Source organism: Schistocerca serialis, chromosome 2, assembly GCF_023864345.2.
Source record: "Schistocerca serialis cubense isolate TAMUIC-IGC-003099 chromosome 2, iqSchSeri2.2, whole genome shotgun sequence".
NCBI lineage: Eukaryota > Metazoa > Arthropoda > Insecta > Orthoptera > Acrididae > Schistocerca > Schistocerca serialis.
In genome coordinates, this window is record NC_064639.1 from 618,528,873 (window position 1) to 618,551,429 (window position 22,557).

The 22,557-nt window shown below is 44.3% G+C and overlaps 1 protein-coding gene across 1 annotated transcript in view; it reads left to right on the forward strand.

The window, feature by feature from the left end:
* LOC126457671 (alkaline phosphatase 4-like) overlaps positions 1-22,557 on the forward strand; it is a 108,796-nt gene that overhangs the window by 47,429 nt on the left and 38,810 nt on the right. Inside the window, exon 2 of the mRNA XM_050094172.1 lies at positions 20,448-20,782. Coding sequence (XP_049950129.1) covers positions 20,453-20,782 — 330 coding nt within the window. The 5' untranslated portion in view covers positions 20,448-20,452. The remainder of the gene's footprint in view (positions 1-20,447; positions 20,783-22,557) is intronic.

Here is a 22,557-nt window from a genome sequence, read left to right on the forward strand (position 1 = left end):
CCGGCTTTGTAATCCAATGAGGCGTCGTGACGCGGCCGCTGTATTGGCGTGCGAATGAGCGCCCTCCGACGCCTCTGCTCGCGGAGCATCGCCTTGTCTCGCTTTGCTTTGGCGCCACGGCTCGTGGCCTGCCGACTTTGCCCGCTCACCTCACAAAACTGCCGTGACCATCCAGAGACCAGTGGTGGTGTCCTCCCGACAACTTGTGGGACGCGACGCTCTCCCCAATGTTTTTCTTGAGCGTAAACTAGATATCAGGACTTCTCAAAGCGTGGGTCACGTTAATACACTACTGGCCATTAAAACTGCTACACCAAGAAGAAATGCAGATCATAAACGGATATTCATTGGACAAATATATTATACCAGAACTGACATGTGATTACATTTTCACGCAGTTTGGGTGCATAGATCCTCAGAAATCAGTACCCAGAACAACCATCTCCGGCCATAAAACGACCTTGATACGCCTGGGCATTGAGTCAAACAAAGCTTGGATGGCGTGTACAGCTACACGATACCACTGTTCATCAAGAGTAGTGTCTGGCGTATTGTGACGAGCCAGTTGCTCGGCCGCCATGACCAGTCGTTTTCAATCGGTGAGAGATCTGGAGAATGCGCTGGCCAGGGCAGCAGACGAACATTTTCTGTATCCACAAAGGCCCGTACAGGACCTGTAACATGCGATCGTGCATTATCCTGCTGAAATGTAGGATTTCGCAGGGATCGAATGAAGGGTAGAGCCACGGGTCGTAACACATCTGAAGTGTAACGTCCACTGTTCAAAGTGCCGGCAATGCGAACAAGAGGTGACCGAGACGTGTAACCAATGGCACCCCATACCATCACGCCGGGTGATACGCCAGTATGGCGATGACGAATACACGCTTCCAATGTGCGTTCACCGCGATGTCGCCAAACACGGATGCGACCATCGTGATGCTGTAAACAGAACCTGGATTCATCCGAAAAAATGACGTTTTGCCATTCGTGCACCCAGGTTCGTCGTTGACTACACCATCGCAGGCGCTCCTGTCTGTGATGCAGTGTCAAGGGTAACTGCAGCCATGGTCTCCGAGCTGACAGTCCATGCTGCTGCAAACGCCGTCAAACTGTTCGTGCAGATGGTTGTTGTCTTGCAAACGTCCTCATCTGTTGACTCAGCGATCGAGACGTGGCCGCACGATCCGTTACAGCCGTGCGGATAATATGCCTGTCATCTCGACTGCTAGTGATACGAGGCCGTTGGGATCCAGCACGGCGTTCCGTATTACCCTCCTGAACCCACCGATTCCATATTCTGCTAACAGTCATCGGATCTCGACCAACGCGAGCAGATAAGTCGCGATACGATAAACCGCAATCGCGATAGGCTACAATCCGACCTCTATCAAAGTCGGAAATGTGATGGTACGCATGTCTCCTCCTTACACGAGGCATCACAACAACGTTTCACCAGGCAACGCCGGTCAACGGCTGTTTGTGTATGAGAAATCGGTTGGAAACTTTCTTCATGTCAGCACGTTGTAGATGTCGCCAACGGCGCCAACCTTGTGTGAATGCTCTGAAAAGATAATCATTTGCATATCACAGCATCTTCTTCCTGTAGGTTAAATTTCGTGTCTGTAGCACGTCATCTTCATGGTGTAGCAATTTTAATGGCCAGTAGTGTCGTTTTTGGAGTCGCGCAGTAATATGCAAAAATATGTTTCCCGCAATCGTAACCTTGGTTTTTGAAAATAGTATCTGTGCAATATGAGGGGCGTTCAATAAATAATGCGACACGTATTTTTCTCGACTCTTGCGCTCGAAAAAAATGTGAAATTTCTTGTCGGACATCGAATATTTCCTATTCAGCCCCTATAGTTTCATGAAGTTCCGATCGGTGGCGGCGCTATACACAAGGCTTCGACATGGCGCCTGTAAGCGCAGCTGCGTTCCAAGCAGAGTATCGTCATTCAGTTTCTGACGGCGGAGAACCGGGGGACAGCAGATATTCATTGGCGCCTTCAGAACGTCAACAGGAGTGTACTGAAGTACTGTGAGTTGGACGAGGCGTCCGCCATCATCGCAATGAGGTCGCGCAGACGTGTCCGATCTTCCGCGCGCTGGCTGGCCGCACACAGCTGTGACTCCTGCAGTGTTGGACTTCAGCGTGCAAACGAACTTCACCTTCTCCATGACAACGCAAGACCTCACTCAAGTTTGCGCTCCCGAGAGAAGCTCACGAAACTTCACTGGACTGTTCTTCTTCACCCACCCTAAATCCCAGATCTCGCACCTTCCGATTTCCATGTGTTTGGCCCAATGAAGGATGCACTCCGAGCGAAGGAGTACGTGGATGATGGGGAGGTTACCGATGCAACCTGACGTTGACTACGGCGTCGTCCAGTAGAGTGGCATCATGGGGGCATAGAGGGCGTCTCAGTAAGATAGTGGTTGAAGGGTATCAGACGGATGCCATATTACTTGACTTCCGGAAAGCGTTTGACTCGGTGCCCCACTGCAGACTCCTAAGGTACGAGCATATGGGATTGATTCCCAAATATATGAGTGGCTCGAAGACTTATTAAGTAAAAGAACCCAGTACGTTCTCCTCGATGGTGAGTGTTCATCGGAGGTGAGGGTATCATCTGTAGTGCCCCAGGGAAGTGTGGTAGGTCCTCTGTTGTTTTCTATCTACATAAATGATATATTGGATAGGGTGGATAGCAATGTGCGGCTGTTTGCTGATGATGCTGTGGTGTACGGGAAGGGGACGTCGTTGAGTGACTGTAGGAGGATACAAGATGACCTGGACAGGATTTGTGATTGGTGTAAAGAATGGCAGCTAACTCTAAAATAGATAAATGTAAATTAATGCAGATGAATAGGAAAAAGAATCCTGTAATGTTTGAATACTCCATTAGTAGTGTAGTGCTTTACGCAGTTACGTCGATTAAATATTTGAGCGTAGCATTGCAGAGCGATATTAAGTGGGACAAGCATGTAATGGCAGTTGTGGGGAAGGCGGGTAGTCGTCTTCGGTTCATTGGTACAATTTTGGGAAGATGTGGTTCATCTGTAAAGGAGACCGCTTATAAAACACTAATACGACCTATTTATTCTTGAGTACTGCTCGAGCGTTTGGGAGCTCTATCACGTCGGATTGGGGGAGGACATAGAAGCAATTCAGAGGCGGGATGCTAGATTTGTTACTGGTAGGTTTGATCGTCACGCGAGTGTTACGGAAATGCTTCAGGAACTCGGGTGGGAGTCTCTAGAGGAAAGGAGGCGTTCTTTTCGTGAATCGCTACTGAGGAAATTTAGAGAACCAGCATTTGAGGCTGACTGCAGTACAATTTTACTGCCGCCAACTTACATTTCGCGGAAAGACCACGAAGATAAGAGAGATTAGGGCTCGTACAGAGGCATATAGGCAGTCATTTTTCCCTCGTTCTGTTTGGGAGTGGAACAGAGAGAGAAGATGCTAGTTGTGGTACGAGGTACCCTCCGCCACGCACCGTATGGTGGATTGCGGAGTATGTATGTAGATGTAGCGTAAGGCCGTCGCACTGAACGGAGATTATGTTGAAAAATAGGGTTATGTAGCCAAAAAGTGGGGAATTCTGTGTATTGGAATCCTAAATACAACAACCTGCTTTCAGAAAACGAAGTGTTGCATTATTTACCAAACGCCCCTCGTAAAAGAGGGAGAACTATAACTACTTACTGGTTACAGCCGGTTATTGCGGTTTTTAGTATTTAATTGCAAACGTTCATATTCGTTTACTGTGGCGTTTGACTCTTCTTCGGCAAACGGTTAACTGCTGGCGTTTGGGAACTCTTGTCAGGTTTCGACAGTCACAGTTGCGGGCTGGTTGTGCTGTGCTAAAGGTAATGGTAGTTGCGTGCGATCGATTAGTAACAGTGTGGGGCCTTGTGTGTTTGGTGATCTTGCAACTTGCTCAGTTTCTGTCACAGCGGATATCTGTCTAGAAGTTTAGTGCACATTACACTGTCTCTCATAAGAGCAGTTAGGTCCATTTTCGCTGCTATTTAGACAGATATTTTTAAATTGTTTTTGCGTTGTGTAGCTGGAGTCAGTCCAAATAATTACTACTCGTTACATCTTTCATGCGACGCCCAGTGCCCACGGAAAGGCCCATTACAAACAAAATTATTTGTAATCCCAAAATTTACGCGCCCATTCGATAGAGCACTCCCAAATTAGTCTAGTCCGATATTCGTTTTATCCATGAGTATTAACAGGGACAGTAAAACGCGAAGAAGAAACAGCAATCCAGCAGCGACCCAGGTGCGCTGCATGTTTGGCAGTATCAGTCAGCGCGGTACAGGGCAGTGCTGTCCCTGCTGCAGTTCTGGCTATTCTTCGAGTCTCACTTTTCCTGTTGAAATGAAATGAAATGAAATGGCATCGTTGGCTGGGAGGCCCAGTCCGGGGAAGTTCGGCCGCCAAGTGCAAGTCTTATTTCAGTCGACGCCACAATGGGTGACTTGCGCGCCGGTGATGAGGATGAAATGATGATGAGGACAATACAACACCCAGTCCACGAGCGATGAATATCTCCATGTAGGCCGGGAATCGAACCCGGGCCCGCTGCACGGGAGGCAAGCGCGTTACTACCCGGCTATGTTAATACATATCGATAAAAAAAATATCCCATTAGACTAATATGACACCACTCTATCGAATGGGCACGTAAAATATCTCTTTAAAAATAATTCAGTTTGTACGGAAAACAAGCTGACGCTTTCCGTCGATGATTGGCGTCTCACGAGAGTTGATGAGCACCGTTTGTTCGGGCTGACTCCAACTACACAATGCAAAAATGAAATTGCAAGTATATTCCGAAACACCAGAGAAAATGCACCTGACGACTCTTAGGAAAGCCGCCCTGTATATAGTTCAGTGTGACGTAGTCCAGTGTTTCCGTTACATTTCAGTCTCCAAAGGCCGAACCGAGGGAGTGAATGGCGTCAAGTTACAGGCTGGCATTGTCTGAGAGCCAAAAATAATGTAAAATAAAAGTTTTTCCTATTATGGATGTATGACACTGTGATTGTAATGAATAAAAGTTTTCAGTAGTAACTCTAACCAGTCGCATTTTGCAATGGTTCAGCTGTTATTATACCGTAACCGGTTTCAAATTATCTAGCGACTCACTATCAGATGGTACACGCTTTTAATGATCGTTTGTAGCATTTATGAATTTTTCGTAGACCATAAAGTCTAGGACACATGCACACGAAAAGTTTCATCCATCACTACCGTGCCATCCAAACCTGGAAGATTTGCGAGCAGCTAAAGTCTATCGAACCTCGTACATTAGTCAATAAGATGCACTTAAGGCTACCGTATGAAACCTCTTAATCGCAAAGGCTAGGAAACCAGATATTGTAGGTGAACAGTTTGTGTTACCAGTGGCACTAGGAACGAATGAAATCAGTCTTCAGAATAGAGAGAGGCTCATGAGACCAGCAGTGACGGACAATAAGCCACTCTTCGAGTTATTGCATCATATAAAAGGCAGCCACATCTAAAGCTGTAAAGGTAGATTTATTTTTTCTAGCCGTCAGTAAAATATTCTTCTCTATATTTAATTTGTGTGTGATATAAATTAATTAATAGTTCATTTTTAATTTTGTTACTCACTTTTGCTTATTTTCGTTGTTGGGGTTGTAATCCACTATTTTAATCAAATTTCTTTAAGGATGTACTTATCTGATTCAAGCGTTGTTTGAGCGTAACAATTTACTCGATTGGGGCTTCACCGAAAAGCGTCGTTGGGATAGCGTCCATGCAGGCAAACGTGTGTAGAAACTTGTGTGACGGTGCTGTTAGTACTAGTTACATGTATAACCCTGAGTGGAGGTGGCGAAAAACGCACGTCTAAGAAAGGCATCACCGAAGAAAAAGTTTGAGAAGCCCTGCTCTACGTCATCTTGAACTAACAATATCCACATCGGTTATGACGGTTTTTCTGACTTACATGGACAAATTGAGGATGTCTTTCATCTTTTCCGTTTTTAGTACACCATCCTCGGAAGTACCACGAAACGCCGAACATCCATAATCGTTGTGGTATTGTGTTGACTGCCATCGAAGGCTAGCAGAGAGTACCAGCGACGTAGCATCTGCGAAAACAGTCGCAAATGTGCTGCTGATATTTGGAGCTGCTGCTGCCTCTGATACAAGAAGATCAATGCCATGAAAGTACATGTTGAGTTTTCTAGAAAACAGAGTTTCAACGATAACACTTCAAGTAACTTTCATCTATTTGCCTAGCCATTCTTCTCAGCCTCAAATTTCATCTACCATAAACATAATGCCCGCAGTCAGACGGTTATAAATATTTGATGAAATAACATTTTCACTACGTTCCTCGTAATTGCTGAATTTGAATATTATCTTGCTATTGTAGCATCTACTTGAAGAGCTATCGAGGATCTTTTATCTGCTGCACCGTTTCTCACTGGGAGTATTTTATACCGGTATGTTACGAACGGTACGAAATCCCAATGAAGATTAAATGCTTTTATGCCCAGGTGTGTTGAGACTGTTTGAACGGCAGCGGGTTATCCACCTCCCTATCAGTCGCTTTTTCATATTATTTTTCCCAACCCTTGCACTCCAAGGCTCCTCGTTTTGGAGCGATCTTCATGTTTCTTGTACGTTTTCTGAATTATTCTGGCCGACTGCAGCGATGGGTTCCTCAATTGTGTATGTCACATACCATTTGTCGCTCCAAGCTCGTTCAACTGAACTAGCGCCCACCTCAAATAACTCCACGTAGACGTGAAGTTCTGAACTCTGAGTTCGATCCTTCTTCCACTTTTCTCGCTGCTCTTGTTCTCGATTACAAAACTGCCTCGTTGAAATTCTTTTCCTACACCCCCGGGAAAATTCGCTCTGGAAGTAACTCTGTAGCTTTTTGGCGCGCTTGTCGGGTGGACAGTAGCTTGGATTTCAGTCTCCAGAATAGCCCGTATCACCACATCTGGTACTTATGGTTTCTTTTATAATTCGTAAATTTTAGGGGGTGACCTTTACACGGATATCCTCTCTGGACTGATAGAGACATCAACATGGCTTATTTAATCTGCGTGAGCAGTTGATGTATTCTCCAAACAGTACATCAACTGATTAAATTTATTTCAGCTTGTCGTAGGTGTCATTCCACAGTGTCCTTGCTTATCGAAAATCAGCACTATGGATTTTGTGCACCAGGCGTTCTACTGCATTGACAAATGCGGAGAGCACTATTTCTGAATGATTTACAAATATTCGCTTATCGGAATGCTTGTCGTTCACTGAATACCAAAGGCTTCAAAAAGCTCACTGAATATCGTCTTCAGACAGTATTATTATCTACAACGGAACAGCGTCAGGTTGGTGTCAAGGCTTTCTGGTGATTCTGCGCATCTTTCTTCAGCTGTAACGATCGAAAACATTTTGGAAGAACAGACTCTCGACAATTCATTCAAAATATGAAGTGTATCGACACATTGTCTCACTAGCGTGTGCAGATGCAATACGATGTTATTACCGCATCGTTGAGGTTTTATTGTACTATTTGCCTTTCATTGACACGCTGAATTCCCACGTCTGAATGCATAGTCCACCCATTCCATTCCATTACATATCCGACGCTGGGCACAGTTGCCACATAACTTACGTGTGAACGCTGTTGCATATTACCACGTTATGTTGCAGGTGTTTATGGTCGCTTGTTGTCTCGAGAAAACGTTTGTTTCTTAACTTCACAAGCAACTTTGCGTAAAAAGGGAGTGCCCCAGTTTTGCTGTGCAACTCGGAAACTCTGCTATCTCAATTCGGATTTTTCATTGTGTTACGGTAAAGACTGCGATGTCAGTGAAAGCGGACGTACATCTTAGGGACCACCCTCTAGGTATGCATTTTTAATCTTTAGCAGAAAACGTTATTGTTTATCTTTCTAATCCACAAACATTTTTAAATCTAGAAATTCAGTTTTTCAGGACTGATTATTATTTATCGTTTTAATCAAGAAACATGTTTTAACGAAGTTGCAGCATTTTTATTGTGTTCTAATTCATTTAATGGTCCGAAAATCTGTTACAGTATTTTTCGTGAGACAATATAATTGTATATCAATAAACAAATGAGCACATTCTGAAGATTACATGTTAATGATGCCTGTGCAATAAAAACATAAATAATTTTGCGAACTACGAACATATTTTAAGCTGCAAGTACGGAATCAGAGCAAAGAGTATCCACAATGGTTATCCATATATGAACACATGTGTTCAGCCCTTAACGGCAAAATGGGTACTCATCTAACTTCTTCCTGTTCTCGGATGCTCTATTACTAGTTAACCTGAGTTTCTCTTCAACTGGAGGCGAAGCGAAATTCATTCATTCAGGGAGAGAGACAACTATGTTTGTGCTAGCCTGTTTCCTACGAAATATGGGCTGTCCAGTTCTATCCAAATGGTATCCTTCAGTGTCATGTTCGATATAAAGCAACTACAGTTGCTCTTATGCTTCTTTTGCTTCTGTGGACCTTTCATATCGGGGCATCGGGGCTCAAGTTTAATATCATCTCATTTCGGTGTGGGTCGCTTGGAAGAGTCATAAAAGGCCCCGATCGGTCAGATTATGGGTCTCGGCAGTTGAGTTCTATTATTAGTCTCTTGTCTTTTTTTTAACACAGGACGGATAATGGGCCCCTCCCGCAGTTCACCCTTATTATAGGGGCTGTACCTGGACGTGTTTCCACGTTATGTATGTAGGTGCGTGCCTCTCCCTATACGGTGAGGCACAGGAAACACTAATCGACGTCTCATGTTTGCGTGTTGAGATTCCTCAGACACAAACTAGGCGTTAGGCGCAGTTATCTGCTGAGTATTTGCTGCACGAGAGCATGTTACATCTGTCTTGAGGAACTTAGCGGCCTTTTTAGACGAAAAAATTATGAGAAACGGAGGAGGGACCCAACTATTGCAATAGAGTAGACAAACAATAACCAGTTTTGTTAAAGAATCTTAGTAAGAATACTGATCGTTTTGTTGAGATAAAACGAAGTAAAAATATTGCTAAAAGGAGGACAGTTGCCGTTGACAGGTTGGTGAAACCGAAACTGCGCACTGTATGAAGAAGGCGTTCAGAAAAATACCGTTACGTATGAATCCATTTCATTTTGCTCATTTTTCAGACGATCCATCAATAGAGTGCAGTTTGCTCCAGTTCTGGTTCTGCCTTTCCCCAACTAATCTATGAGTGCTACAACCCAGAATAAAAAATAAATACAAAAGCCTTGACGTCTCAAAACGTCTTTACCTTCTTCGGCGTGGACCCACTGGTATTTCTCTATTTAATTCTGATGTGTAACGATGGATCTAAGTAACATCATCGGATGCAAAACGCCGAACGGGTTGCACGTAAATATCCAAAACACTGCTATGAAACATGCACGTACTCGTTCAGTTGGAATATCGCAGCTTTCTAACACACTTTCACTGAGTGTTCCCACTTCTTTTCGTGGTGACCGGAACTGCGCGTTTGGATAGATTTTTCTCTTTAACCACATTTAAACTCAGTAATTCTAAAATAAATGATCTTCCACGTTAATGCAGAGTCCCCGTTAGGTTCACGCGGTTGCATTTTGTTCTATACAGCAGTCCAGCCCTTCAAAAGAAGATACTTAATAATTCGATTTTTAGTTTATTTTTCCATGATTCGCTGTAGCTTCAAATGGCAGTCAATAGTTAATTGCGGTACACCTCGTTCAGACTCTACACAATGGCTACAAGAATCATGCTTAACAATAAATATGTAGCTTAACCAAATCCTACAACACCCTGGAAATTTCCCAGACTTACTAAACGATCCTCGTATATTTGCCAGTTTATCATTGGCGATTTATTTATTTTCGTTTCATGTTCTACACTTATTTGGGACAAGTTTAGTAACTGCACGTTCAAAACCCACTCATATGCCCGTGGTGGGGCTCGAAACCCGACTTCGTGGTGATTTATCGTGCGTTCCGCAACTACCAATTACAACGGATTACGTTAGACTGTACTGAGGAAAAGAAATTAATAGCTTCCTTAAATCAAGTATAAAGATACACTGGACATTGGCACAGCCCATGAGTTTGCCTTTATAACCATTAACTGTGCTACAACAGCGTAAATTTATCTTGTGTGGACCGCAAAATCTAAGTGCTGAAAGAAGCAGTAGCATAGCGTCTTTCTTTTAATATACGAGTGAAACCTGCTTTATACATTCAAGAAATCAAGTTTCTGATTTTAGAGATAATTCAGCTTTCATTTTGTCTTTTCTTTTGGTTTCTCTCTGAATTACTCTTGACGAAACAGTGAAACAGCCTTAAAGTGTGAAATTGTCGACCTGCAGGTCATAGCTGACACGGGCCGGGGCAGGTCGTGTGATAGGTGCAACTTAACTAAAGCATTTCTCGGAAATTTATTGGATAATTTTCGCTATGACTGTTACTGTGTTTTTGAGATTAGGATAGTACTGTAGATCTACTTCTGGGGCCTGCACAATTGCGGGGATCTAGTTTGGTACCTTCCTACGTCTACCTATCTACATCCATACTATGCAAATCACTTTGAAGTGCACGGCAAAGAGTACTTCCAATTTACCAGTTCACGTATGGGGCGCGCAAATAATGGCTGCTTAAACATCTCTGTGCGCGCTGCAACTAATCTAATTTGTCCTCGCGGCTCGTACGCGAGCTATACGTAAGGGGTTATTCCTAGATTCATCATTTCAAGATTGACTTGAAACTTCATAAGTAGGCTTTCTCGGGATTGTTTACACCTACCTTCAAGTGTCTGCCAGTTCAGTTTCTTTTGTATATCCGTGACGCTCTCCTACAGGTCAAACAAACCTGTGACCATTCGTGCTGCCATGTTCTGTATACGTTCAGTATCGCCAGTTAGTCCGGTATGATACTGGTCCCACACACTTCAGCTGTTGAATCCTGCCTAGTCGTCATATATTGAATCCTGCCTAGTCGTCAGCATGGAGTGTCTAGGAAACCTGCTTCCTCCGATCGCTAGACAACAATTTAAACAAATCGTATTACTGAGTTTTATTACGAAAAGTAATTGGCAATACTTACCTTTGTGTTAAACACAAGTGTCGCAAGCAAAGAGCGACGGACAAAATAAGAAATCTCTTCATTATAACAATTCCAAGTTTGTGCTACACAGAATGCACAAGCAAGGTCGCTGCTCTTCAAGCTTCTCCGAGAACTGGCCGTGGCCAGCTGGGAGAGGCGCTTATGTTCTCTTCACACAGAGGCCGCTGCTGTCACGTTGTCCTCCTGGAGGGGGGTCGGTCAGCGTGCAACTGGATGACGCCTTCTTCACAGCCCTCTCTGCTCCATCGTTTCCGACTAGAGTTCCAGCTCTTGACTTTACGCCGCAACATCAACAGTATTCTAGCATGGGTCACACAAGCAGTCTCATCTGTAGACTGATCGCACTTCCCCAGTACTGCACCAGTTGACTGAAGTTTGCCACCTGCGTTTACTTTCTACTAAGCCGATGAGATCATTCCATTTCATATCACCAGAAATTGTTATACCTGCTAGTTGACCAGTTACAGTTGTGACTTGTCGATATTATAATCATAGGAAACTATACTTTTTTCGTTTTGCGAAGTGGACAGGTTCTTCATTTATAAACTTTTAAAGCAAGTTGACAATCTTTGCACCATTTCGAAATCTTAGGAAGATCTGATAGAATACCTGTGAAAATCTTTTGAGGCAGTATTTTAACATAGTGACTACATCATCTGTGGAAAGTCTGCTACTATTGGTATTGTCTTAAAAGTCATTAATATACAACACGAATGGTAGTGGTCCCAACACACTTTCCTGGCGCACAACTGAAGTTATTTTTGTATCTGTCGATGACTCTCCATCCGAGATAACATGCTGCTTCCTCCCTACCAAGAAGTCCTCGATTCGGTTACAGATTTAGATTGATAGCAATTTCGATAATAAGCGTAGGTGTGGTACTGAGTCAACTGCTTTTCGGAAATCAAGAAATATTGCATCTAACTAACCGCCTTGATCCAAGGCCTTCAGAATATTATGTGATAAAGTGCGAGCTGACAAAAAAAAGGATAGCACCCAGAAGACACAGTCGAAAGTCAAAGTGACTGCGTGTTTGTAGATACAACACCACGTAAACGATTAGAGTTGCAATTCTCTGTGACAGGTAAAACAGCAACCAGAGTGCATTAGTGTTGTTTGTGTTTAGTTTAGTTACCACGCATGGTAGTGTATTAGAAGGGGCTTTCACAGTTCAAAAAAATGGTTCAAATGGCTCTGAGCACTATGGTACTTAACTTCTGAGGTCATCAGTCCCCTAGAACTTAGAACTACTTAAACCTAACTAACCTAAGGACAGCACACACATCCATGCCCGGGGCAGGATTCGAACCTGCGACCGTAGCGGTCGCGCGGTTCCAGACTGAAGCGCCTAGAACCGCTCGGCCACTCCGGCCGGCGCTTTCACAGTGTCGGATGTTGTGTGATCACTGTGCAAGACACGAAAACGCCAAGTACTCGTGCGAGACAGCTTTATAAGCTCCAGACAGAGTTGAAAGAGACATCATTGTGGGTCTCCATTTGACCGGTTGCTCGAATCGTGTAATATCCAAATTTGTCGGGCAACAGGATGAGGTAGTTGCCCTATGTTGCAGTGTACGGAAACGTCAGGCGTGTGCGTCGTCAGAGTTCCGTTCGACCGTGTCCGACCGCCACTAGCGAGAATCGCCGTATTGTGCACCAGTCACAACACATCTGCACCTGTCGTCAGAGAACAAGTAGTGTACTCCCTGCCGCATTACGTTTCATCCCACACCAATGGTCAGAGACCAGCAGCAGCTGGACTGGAGGAATACTACCTCATGTGTAGGCTGCTGGTAACACCACAACAGAAACTACTGCGTTTGGAGCGGCAAAAGTGAACTGCTGATGAATGGTGTACCATTGTGCTCAGTATGAATCGCTATTCTGTACTGCCCTGCATGATTATCGTCGGTTAATATGGCAGCACCCAAGCGAGAGGGGCCGTTCTTCCAATGTCTTGGAGAGATACAGCGATGTAACTCCTAGCGGCAAGGCGTCGGGAGCCTGCAAGTATAATTTCAGGTCACGGCTGGTAGTGAGTGAGGAAAAACTGACGACATATCAGTACGTGATCGACATTCTGCGTGCTCACGTGTTACCTGCCAAGTGACACTACAGTGGCGCCATTTTCCAAGAGGACAGAGCTCGTCCACACATGGCACGTGTGTCTATGAACTGTCCGCGTGACATTGAGGTACTATTGTGGCCAGCAATCCCCGTAGAATGAACAGGTATCCGGGATATCACGGACCAGTTACAACAATTACGGGCCATTTTGTCTTACTGATATCCATTATAACGAAATCAGTGGGTGCATCCAGGGCAGAGGGGTGCAACGTCGTACTGATAAGTGGGTTCGTACTCCCAATTTCCTTGTAAATCTGACTCCATCTTGTAACCAAGTAAATAACATCATATACCCTCTGGGCTCATGTTGTTTCGTTTCGTTTCCTCCTTCCCTTCCGGATTCTTTACAATTTTTCAGGCAGTGTGTCTTGACTGGAAGATGATGCAATCGAATATGGTGTGGCAATGTGTGATCCAACGTCATCATGTTTGTATGCACAGGTGAGACATAACTACGTACGTTGCTATGTGCATCATAGAGCTCCTGTAAACAGAAAAAAGAACGCTCTCAGCTATGCATGAAATTTCGCCAGTAACATGTACCCTGTTCTGCATTTCTTAAGTCTGAAGGTTCACTGTTTCATTGCGATGCGGAATGATATTTCTATTTCGAACTGTGAGTGTAAATGCGAAGAGATAATTTCATTTTTTTGTAAAGGAAATGTTAGCATCTGCCACATGTTTATGGAGGCTCGATATGAATTGAGCATTTCAATAACAACAGAACTGACTTCTTCTTCAGCCGACGAAACACCCGGTAGATTTAAGGAACACAGCTGAAATTGAGCGTAGCAAAGAAACGGTACAAATGCTGAACTTCAAATATTCTTTTACAAGGGAAAATCAGAGGGTATTGCCCTGATTTAATCCTCACACCACCGCAAAAATATGCGGTACAGATATTAGCGTTATTGCGTAGACAAACGGTTGAAATCTTTCTATGGCACGATGGAATCCATGTCGAATTTGTGACTGAGATAGCCCCTGTTCTAAACGTAACCTACCGTAGATCCCTCTAACAAAAAACCGCGAAAGTACAGGTGACACGTGTCTGCAAGAAGAGTATTAGAAGTGGTCAACAGGACTACCGTCCAATATCGTTGACATCCATTTGTTGTAGAATCTTAGATCACTTTTTGAGCGCATACGTAATGAGGCATCTCGAACGGAATGATCTCCCCCATGCCAAACAACACGGATTTCGAATGCATCGAACATATAAAACACAACTCGCACTTTATCACATGACATCCTGAAGGCCGTGGATCAACGCAGTCAGTTAGATTCAATATCAGAATAACGACGCATACAGATTCACCCAGAAAGAGAAAACGCGCTCAAGAATGGAGACACTTGCGTGACAGATTTTGAACAATTTTAATTATAGTCCCTATTTTTCCATATTTACTGTTATAATATTTCTTATATTGCGTCTACCAAATGTTGAGTAATAGTCATATTTATGTTTCTGTTTCGCCATTTTTAGTTCAAAAATGGCTCTGAGCACTATGGGACTTAACTTCTGAGGTCATCAGTCCCCTAGAACTTAGAACTAATTAAACATAACTAACCTAAGGACATCAGACACATTCATGCCCGAGGCAGGATTCGAACCTGCGACCGAAGCGGTCGCGAGGTACCAGACTGTAGCGCCTAGAACCGCTCGGCCAGCCATTTTTAGTATTTATTCTTCTACGCCACGCAATAACGCAATGTTGCACCATATATAAACAAAGGCCCGCGCCCAACACCTTATGCGTGGAGTTTTACTGTTTATTTTCTTACGGCATATAATGGCGTAATATTACACCACACATCAACAGCAGAAGCCGAAGCCTGATACATTACACACTCAAACAAGTCGAATATTATTAGTGGAAGCATGAAGCTATATGCAGACACTTTCCAAGAAAGTGGAAAGATTACGCGTCATTTTCGTGCTTGTTTACAAATCCGATAATCGGGTAGGGTATTTCCATAAGTGCTGTTATATAGAAAGAATACTCACGAAGAAAGTCGCATGCGGAAGTATAATGGCGGAGCTGAATGGATGCAGCAGAGATAATTATCTTCTAGTTCCTAACGTAAAGCAGATGTTGTTTGAATTCGTCGCTCATAGTTCCCATTCTCGTGAATTCCGATAATAATATGAGTTCCTGGAGGAGAGAGGAGGCTGTGATCTTTCTCCACAAGTCAGAACGAGGCCAGGGACACAAACAGAAGCAGACTTGAAAAACAACAGTCCGCTTTGCGGTAGACGGCGTTAACCACACTCTGCTGGTTGGTGTTACGGTTGCTGACTGCTATATTTGTCAGGCTGCAGGTGATGGATTTTGCTCCAACGATAATTGAAAATACTCGTATTTGCAAGGCTGGTAGTGTAAATGTGCTACGTTGCTGTGAAATATGACAGTATCCGACATGGTACGTCTCAATTAAAGCAACATTTGGCGACGGCTAAAGATTTTATTGCGCTATTATCGTAGCACAAGCTGTGGATGATTTATCTTTAAAATCAGTATCACTGTTCCTGTCAGGATTTCGCTTATAGTATCCCACCGGAATCATTGCAGTTTTGGTGGCCACTTATTGATGAGTTGCCTCTTGGTGATCGTCTCGGTATGTTCGAACAACCTTTGCTTAGCTGTTTAGGTAACACAAATGACTACCTTCGTAGATGCATTCCCCCTCATTTACTGGTGGCGCACGTTGTTGGCAAAGGACGGACAAAGACCCTGAGAAGAACGCCGACAGGCACCACATCCATGTCTACGAGAACACACACTGATCGATGCTAATAATGTACGTCATTAGGACACATTTCAGTCTCTGTTTCTTGTAAGCATGTTATCGGTTTCGACTTAGTTTAGTCATTACCCATCGATTTAGCAGTTAAAAAACATAGTATCGGTCATATAAGACTCTGAGCGTAATAACGATATAACCTGAGTAAGATAATTATTCGCATCTCGTAGATTCATTGTTGTAAAGTTGGTTAATTGTATCTTTTTAACATGCAAAACATCTGGTCATACAGTGAACCTCGCTAATCTAACCATGGATGGTCCAACTCCTCTCTTAGTCCGACCATGAAATTTCAGGTGTTTATGTAACTCGTCGTCCGCTATATGGATCAATAGGCAGTTGACCGTTGATAGGTGCGGTAGTTCAATTAGTTTTACTATGAAATAACTTCATCTACATCTACATACATACTCCGCAAGCCACCGCATGGTGCGTGGCGGAGGGTAAACAAAAAATATGGCTCTGAGCACTATGGGACTTAACATCTATGGTCATCAGTCCCCTAGAACTTAGAACTACTTAAACCTAACTAACCTAAGGACATCACACAACACCCAGACATCACGAGGCAGAGAAGGCGGAGGGTAAGCTGTACCACTACTAGTCATTTCCTTTCCTGTTCCAGTCGCAAATTGAGCGAGGGAAAACGACTATTAATATGTCTCCATGTGAGCCCTAATTTCTCATATCTTATCTTCGTGGTCCTTTAGCGCAGTGTATGTTGACGGCAGTAGAATCGTGTGGCAGTCATCTTCAAGTGTCGGTTCTCTGATTTTTCTCAAAAGTGTTTCTCAAGAAAAACGTCGCCTTCCTTTCAGGGATTCCCATTTCAGTTCCCGAAGCATCTCCGTAACACTTACTTGTTGTTAGAACCTTCCGGCAGGAGACCGCATATAGGACGCTGGTGCGACCTGTTCTTGAGTACTGTTCGAATGTTTGGAATCCGTACTAGGTCGGGTTGAAGGAAGACATTGAAACGGTTCAAAGGCGGACCTGCTATAATTGTTACCGGTAGGTTCGAACAGTACTCAAGAATAGGTCGCACCAGCGTCCTATAAGCGGTCTCCTTTACAGGTGAACCACGCTTTCCTAAAATTCTCCCAATAAACCGAAGTCGACCATTCGTCTTCCCTACCACAGTTCTCACATGCTTGTTCCATTTCGTATCGCTCTGCAACGTTACGCCGGACATTTAAACGACTTGACTATGTCAAGCAAGATACAAGTAATACTGTATCCGAACATTAAAGGATTGTTCCTCCTACTCATCCGCATTAATTTACATTTTTCCACATTTAGTATAGCCTTCCTTCCAGGGATTCCCATTTCAGATCCCCGAAGCATCTCCGTAACACCTACTTTAGACCTATCTAACTTGTTTGTAACTCGATCACTAAGTGCTATTGTGCACGCAAGTGTTTTATAAAATAGTTACAGTGTTCTTCTTTCGTTAAAGTGTGCAGAACAAATCTATGGCATCAACTAAACGTAAACATGTGACGTTGTCTTGAAAGAAGAAATTGAAAATGACTGAACGTTGCAGGTGAGGTCGGGATTGGCGTGACAACTGTTAAAAGACTGGAGAAAAAATAGGAAAACTCTTGAAAGTCATAAAATTACGATTGATAATGAGAAAGGACTGAAAATACTTTGAAGAAACCTAAAAGTGAAAAACTAGATAATGCTTTGTGGGTGTGGATTGTGTGGGAGAGAAGAAAAGGAACTCCGTTTCTGGACCAATCATAAAAGAAAAGGCACTGATTTTGTATGAACAAATAGGTGAAAACAATGAAAATTTACAACGAGTGAAGGCTGATTACATGAGTGGAAAAAACGACGTGGCTCTCGAAATGCAATTATTTCCGGCGAGAAGCTGTCTGCCGGCCGTTGTGGTCGAGCGGTTCTAGGCCCTTCAGTCCGGAACCACGCGACTGCTACGGTCGCAGGTTCGAATCCTGCCTCCGGCATGGATGTGTGTGATGTCCTTAGGTTAGTTAGGTTTAAGTAGTTCTAAGTTCTAGGGGACTGATGACCTCAGATGTTAAGTCCCATAGTGTTCAGAGCCATTTGAACCATATGAGAAGCTGTCTGCTGACGAAACACCTGCCAATGAATTTCTCCCGAAATTTGGAAACATAATTAAAGTAAATATGACCCCTGATCAAGGATATAGGCTCTGGCTTAAAGTACAAAATATGCCCTATGAGAACTCTTGCTGCACAAAATGAGCCTGCAACAAATACAAAACGTGGTAAAGGTAGAATAACAATTTCTGTATTTAGTAACGCTAATGGCAGTCACAAGATACTGTATTGTTATGTCACGGGTCAATAAACTTTTTGCGTTCCGACCATGTTCCCGGTCACGTAGGGGACGGATTAGCGAGGTTCTACTGTAACTGCATGGACAACATAACTTGTAGACACGAAGTACAATTTCAGGCTTCTATAAAAGTTTCTGCTTAAGAAGTTTCCTAGAACTTAGGAGCACTCACTTAGTGCACGTCCAAAAATACATAACACCCCCCCCCCCTCCCCCCCGCACCTCCACAAAGTGCATGACGAATTCGTCGCACAGAAGTATACATTTCGTGATTTTTCGCCTCACTTCATGTTTCATTAACGTTAAAGTCATTCAGGGATGTTTCTCTGAAGGTCAAATAAGAAAGAATCTCTCGAAATTTTATCGAATTTTGAAACAAAAACATTTTTTTATCTTAGTGCACAGAGCCAGTAACGATAACAAAACGGAACCCCAGCAGAATAGCAAGGAAACGTGCAAGAGCCATCTGAAGACGGATTTGTAATGAATCCGAAACCGGTGAAGGCTTGTTTGAAACAAACTTCATTAAACTACACTACTGGCCATTAAAATTCCTACACCACGAAGATGACGTGCTATAGACGCAAAATTTAACCTACAGGAAGAAGATGCTGTGATTTGCAAATGATTGGGTTTTCAGAGCATTCAGAGAAGGTTGGCGCCGGTGGCGACACCTACAACGTGCTGACATGAGGAAAGTTTCCAACCGATTTCTCATACACAAACAGCCGTTGACCGGCGTTGCCTGGTGAAACGTTGTTGTGATGCCTCGTGTTGGGAGGAGACATACGTACCATCACGTTTCCGACCTTGATAAAGGTCGGCTTGTAGCCTTCGCGACTGCGGTTTATCGAATCGCGACACTGCTGCTCGCGTTGGTCGAGATCCAATGTCTGTTAGCAGAATATGGAATCGGTGTGTTCAGGAGGGTAATACGGAACGCCGTGCTGGATCTCAACGGCCTCGTATCACTAGCAGTCGAGATGACAGGCATCGTATCCGTATGGCTGTAACGGATCGTGCAGCCACGTCTCGATCCCTGAGTCAACAGATGGGGATGTTTGCAAGACAACAACCATCTGCACGACGTTTGCAGCAGCATGCACTATCAGCTCGGAGACCGTGGCTGCGGTTACCCAGGCAGGAGCGCCTGCGATGGTGCACTCAACGACGAACCTGGGTGCACGAATGGCAAAACGTCATTTTTCGGGTGAATCCAGGTTCTGTTTACAGCATCATGATGGTCGCATCCGTGTTTGGCGACATCGCGGTGAACGCACATTGGAAGCGTGTATTCGTCATCGCCATACTGGCGCGTCACCTGGTGTGATGGTATGGGGTGCCATTGGTTACACGTCTCGGTCACCTCTTGTTCGCATTGACGGCACTTTGAACAGTGGACGTTACATTTTAGGTGTGTTACGACCCGTGGCTCTAGCCTTAATTCGATCCCTGCGAAACCCTACATTTGAGCAGGATAATGCACGACCGCATGTTGCGGGTCCTGTACGGGCCTTTGTGGATACAGAAAATGTTCGACTGCTGCCCTGACCAGCACATTCTCGAGATCTCTCACCAACTTAAAAGGTCTGGTCAATGGCGGCCGAGCAACTGGCTCGTCACAATACGCCAGTCACTACTCTTGATGAACTGTGGTATCGTGTTGAAGCTGCATGGACAGCTGTACCCGTACACGGCATCCAAGCTCTGTTTGACTGAATGCCAAGGTGTATCAAGGCCGTTATTACGGGCAGGGTTGGTTGTTCTGGGTACTGATTTATCAGGATCTATGCCCCCAAATTGCGTGAAAATGTAATCACATATCAGTTCTAGTATAATATATTTGTCCAATGAATACCCGTTTATCATCTGCATTTCTTCTTGCTGTAGCAATTTTAATGGCTTGTAGTGCACGTTTGTGGCTGGATGCTGTTTAAATTACAAACCTCAAAATAGTTTGCCACCCTTCCTGATGCAGCTTTAAAGCCCGTCAGTGTAAGAAGCTGCAGTATACTGAGTGCGTCTGTCTACCGGCAGGAAAGATGACTGCAAGGGCGAGGGCCGTTATCGCGTGTTGCGTCCTCTGGGCCGCGGCGGCGCTGGCGTCGCAGGGCGTGGACATGTCGGCGGCGCGCTGGCGGATGCAGGCCCGCGAACAGCTGACGTTCGCGCGCAGCTCGTGGGCGCGCGCGGCGCTCGAGGCCGCCGCCGGGTCGCCGCACGCGCGCAACGTGGTGCTCTTCATCGGCGACGGCATGGGCATCCCCACCGTGACGGCCGCGGGCATGCACCGCGCCGGCGAGGGCACCCGCCTGCTCTTCGAGAGGTTCCCCTTCACCGGACTCTCGAAGACCTACAGCGTCAGCAAGCAGGTACCACATTTCCAGCTCCAGTTTTCTGAACAGCTAAAAATAATAATAATGGCATGTGACGAGGGCCTCCCGTCGGGTAGACCGCTCGCTTGGTGCAAGTCTTTCAATTTGACGCCACTTCGGCGACTTGCGCGTCGATGGGGATGAAATGATGATGATTAGGACAACACAACACCCAGTCCCTGAGCGGAGAAAATCTCCGACCCAGCCGGGGATCGAACCTGGGCCCTTAGGATTGACAGTCTGTCGCGCTGACCACTTTTTTTTTCATTTTGTTCGATATAGTTTGTTGCGTTTGGTCTGGTCGGACGTCACAAGACATCCCTTCAAGGTGATCGTTGATTCCTTGACTCAGTTATTTTTATTACAGAGAGCACGCAGCCCTCTGACCGAACACGCTGAGCTACCGTGTCGGCGTCCACTAAGCTACCGGGGGCGGACTTCTGAACAGCTAATTTGGTGGTAAAAAGTTTAACTAGCTACGAGGGCTATTCGTTTATAAAGGTCCACAGTGAAAATCAAACATGTTTTATTTGCAACGGTTAGCTGCACCTTCCATTTACTTCTCTACACAATCGCCGATCCGACTTCCGAAGGGAACACGGCAAGTGCCACAACCCGGTTTCCCGAAAACTTCGCTCAGTGGAAGATGGGTCCAATTAAGCGAACTTATGTCTCGGCTTATCCGCAGATTCTCGACCGTTTCTGAGATAACGACGGTCAAAATTTTCGACTCACTGTATGGGCCTTTTGCTGAGTAACTGGCTCAACCGAAGCGGTGGCACAGCGGCTAGCGTCGTAGCCTCGCAGTTTTGCACCCTGTGTTCGAAACCCGATTATTATTTTTATTTTTGTTTTTCGTTTATCTCCCCATGTGCGTAGAACATTACTACACGAAAACTGTCCATTGTATATTGAAATAACATTGCCCTTAATCGTCTACTATTTGTGCGTCTGGTAAATGGATTTAAAAAAAAATAGAGAAAATTATTTGAAATTATTTTCGGTGAAATTCCTGTAGTGTATCTCGATTCATAACCAACTGAAAGCGCTAATTTTCGGCAAACCGATCCGTTATATGGAATCACCCTCGAAATTATTGCCGACGTGTGAAATCTCCAGCAGTGTTTACAACATTCCTTTCCCAGATGAGATTCATTGGAAGAAATGTTACTGTGGCAAACCTACCTTCGCTCGTTGTGTTCGGAATTTCTGTGTTCCGAATATTTCTACGAGCGGTGTAATCCAAGAGAATGCATCAACGCTTCCTCAAGACTAAACACAAAAACAAAACATAAGAATAAAATATTAGAATTAATATAAGAATTGATATGAGAATGAAAAATAAAAATATGAAAACTTAAAAAGATTGTAACTCCTGAAAATATGATACACACGTATTTTGCATAATAAATTCACTTAGTGTGAAACGTAGTTTAATTTTACAATTAATGTGGCGCCTTTTTATTCCCTAACTTGATAAGAAACATTCTGTCGTAACCTTCTACGGACATGGCTAGAGAAATGAAAAAAAAAAAGCAGAAACAGTAATTGGGCTTTGAACATGGGGCGTAAAAGTGAGAGGCCTCGACGCCAGCCACTTTGCCCCCATTTCGGCTGAGATTTCGCGCACTAGAATGTACCTAACTATGTCGAAAATTGTGACGGTCATTTTCTCAGAAACGGTCGAGTATCTACAAATAAACCGAGAAACGAGTTCACTTATTTTGAGTCCTCCTCCACCGAACGAACTTCCTGGGAAATCAGGTTATGGC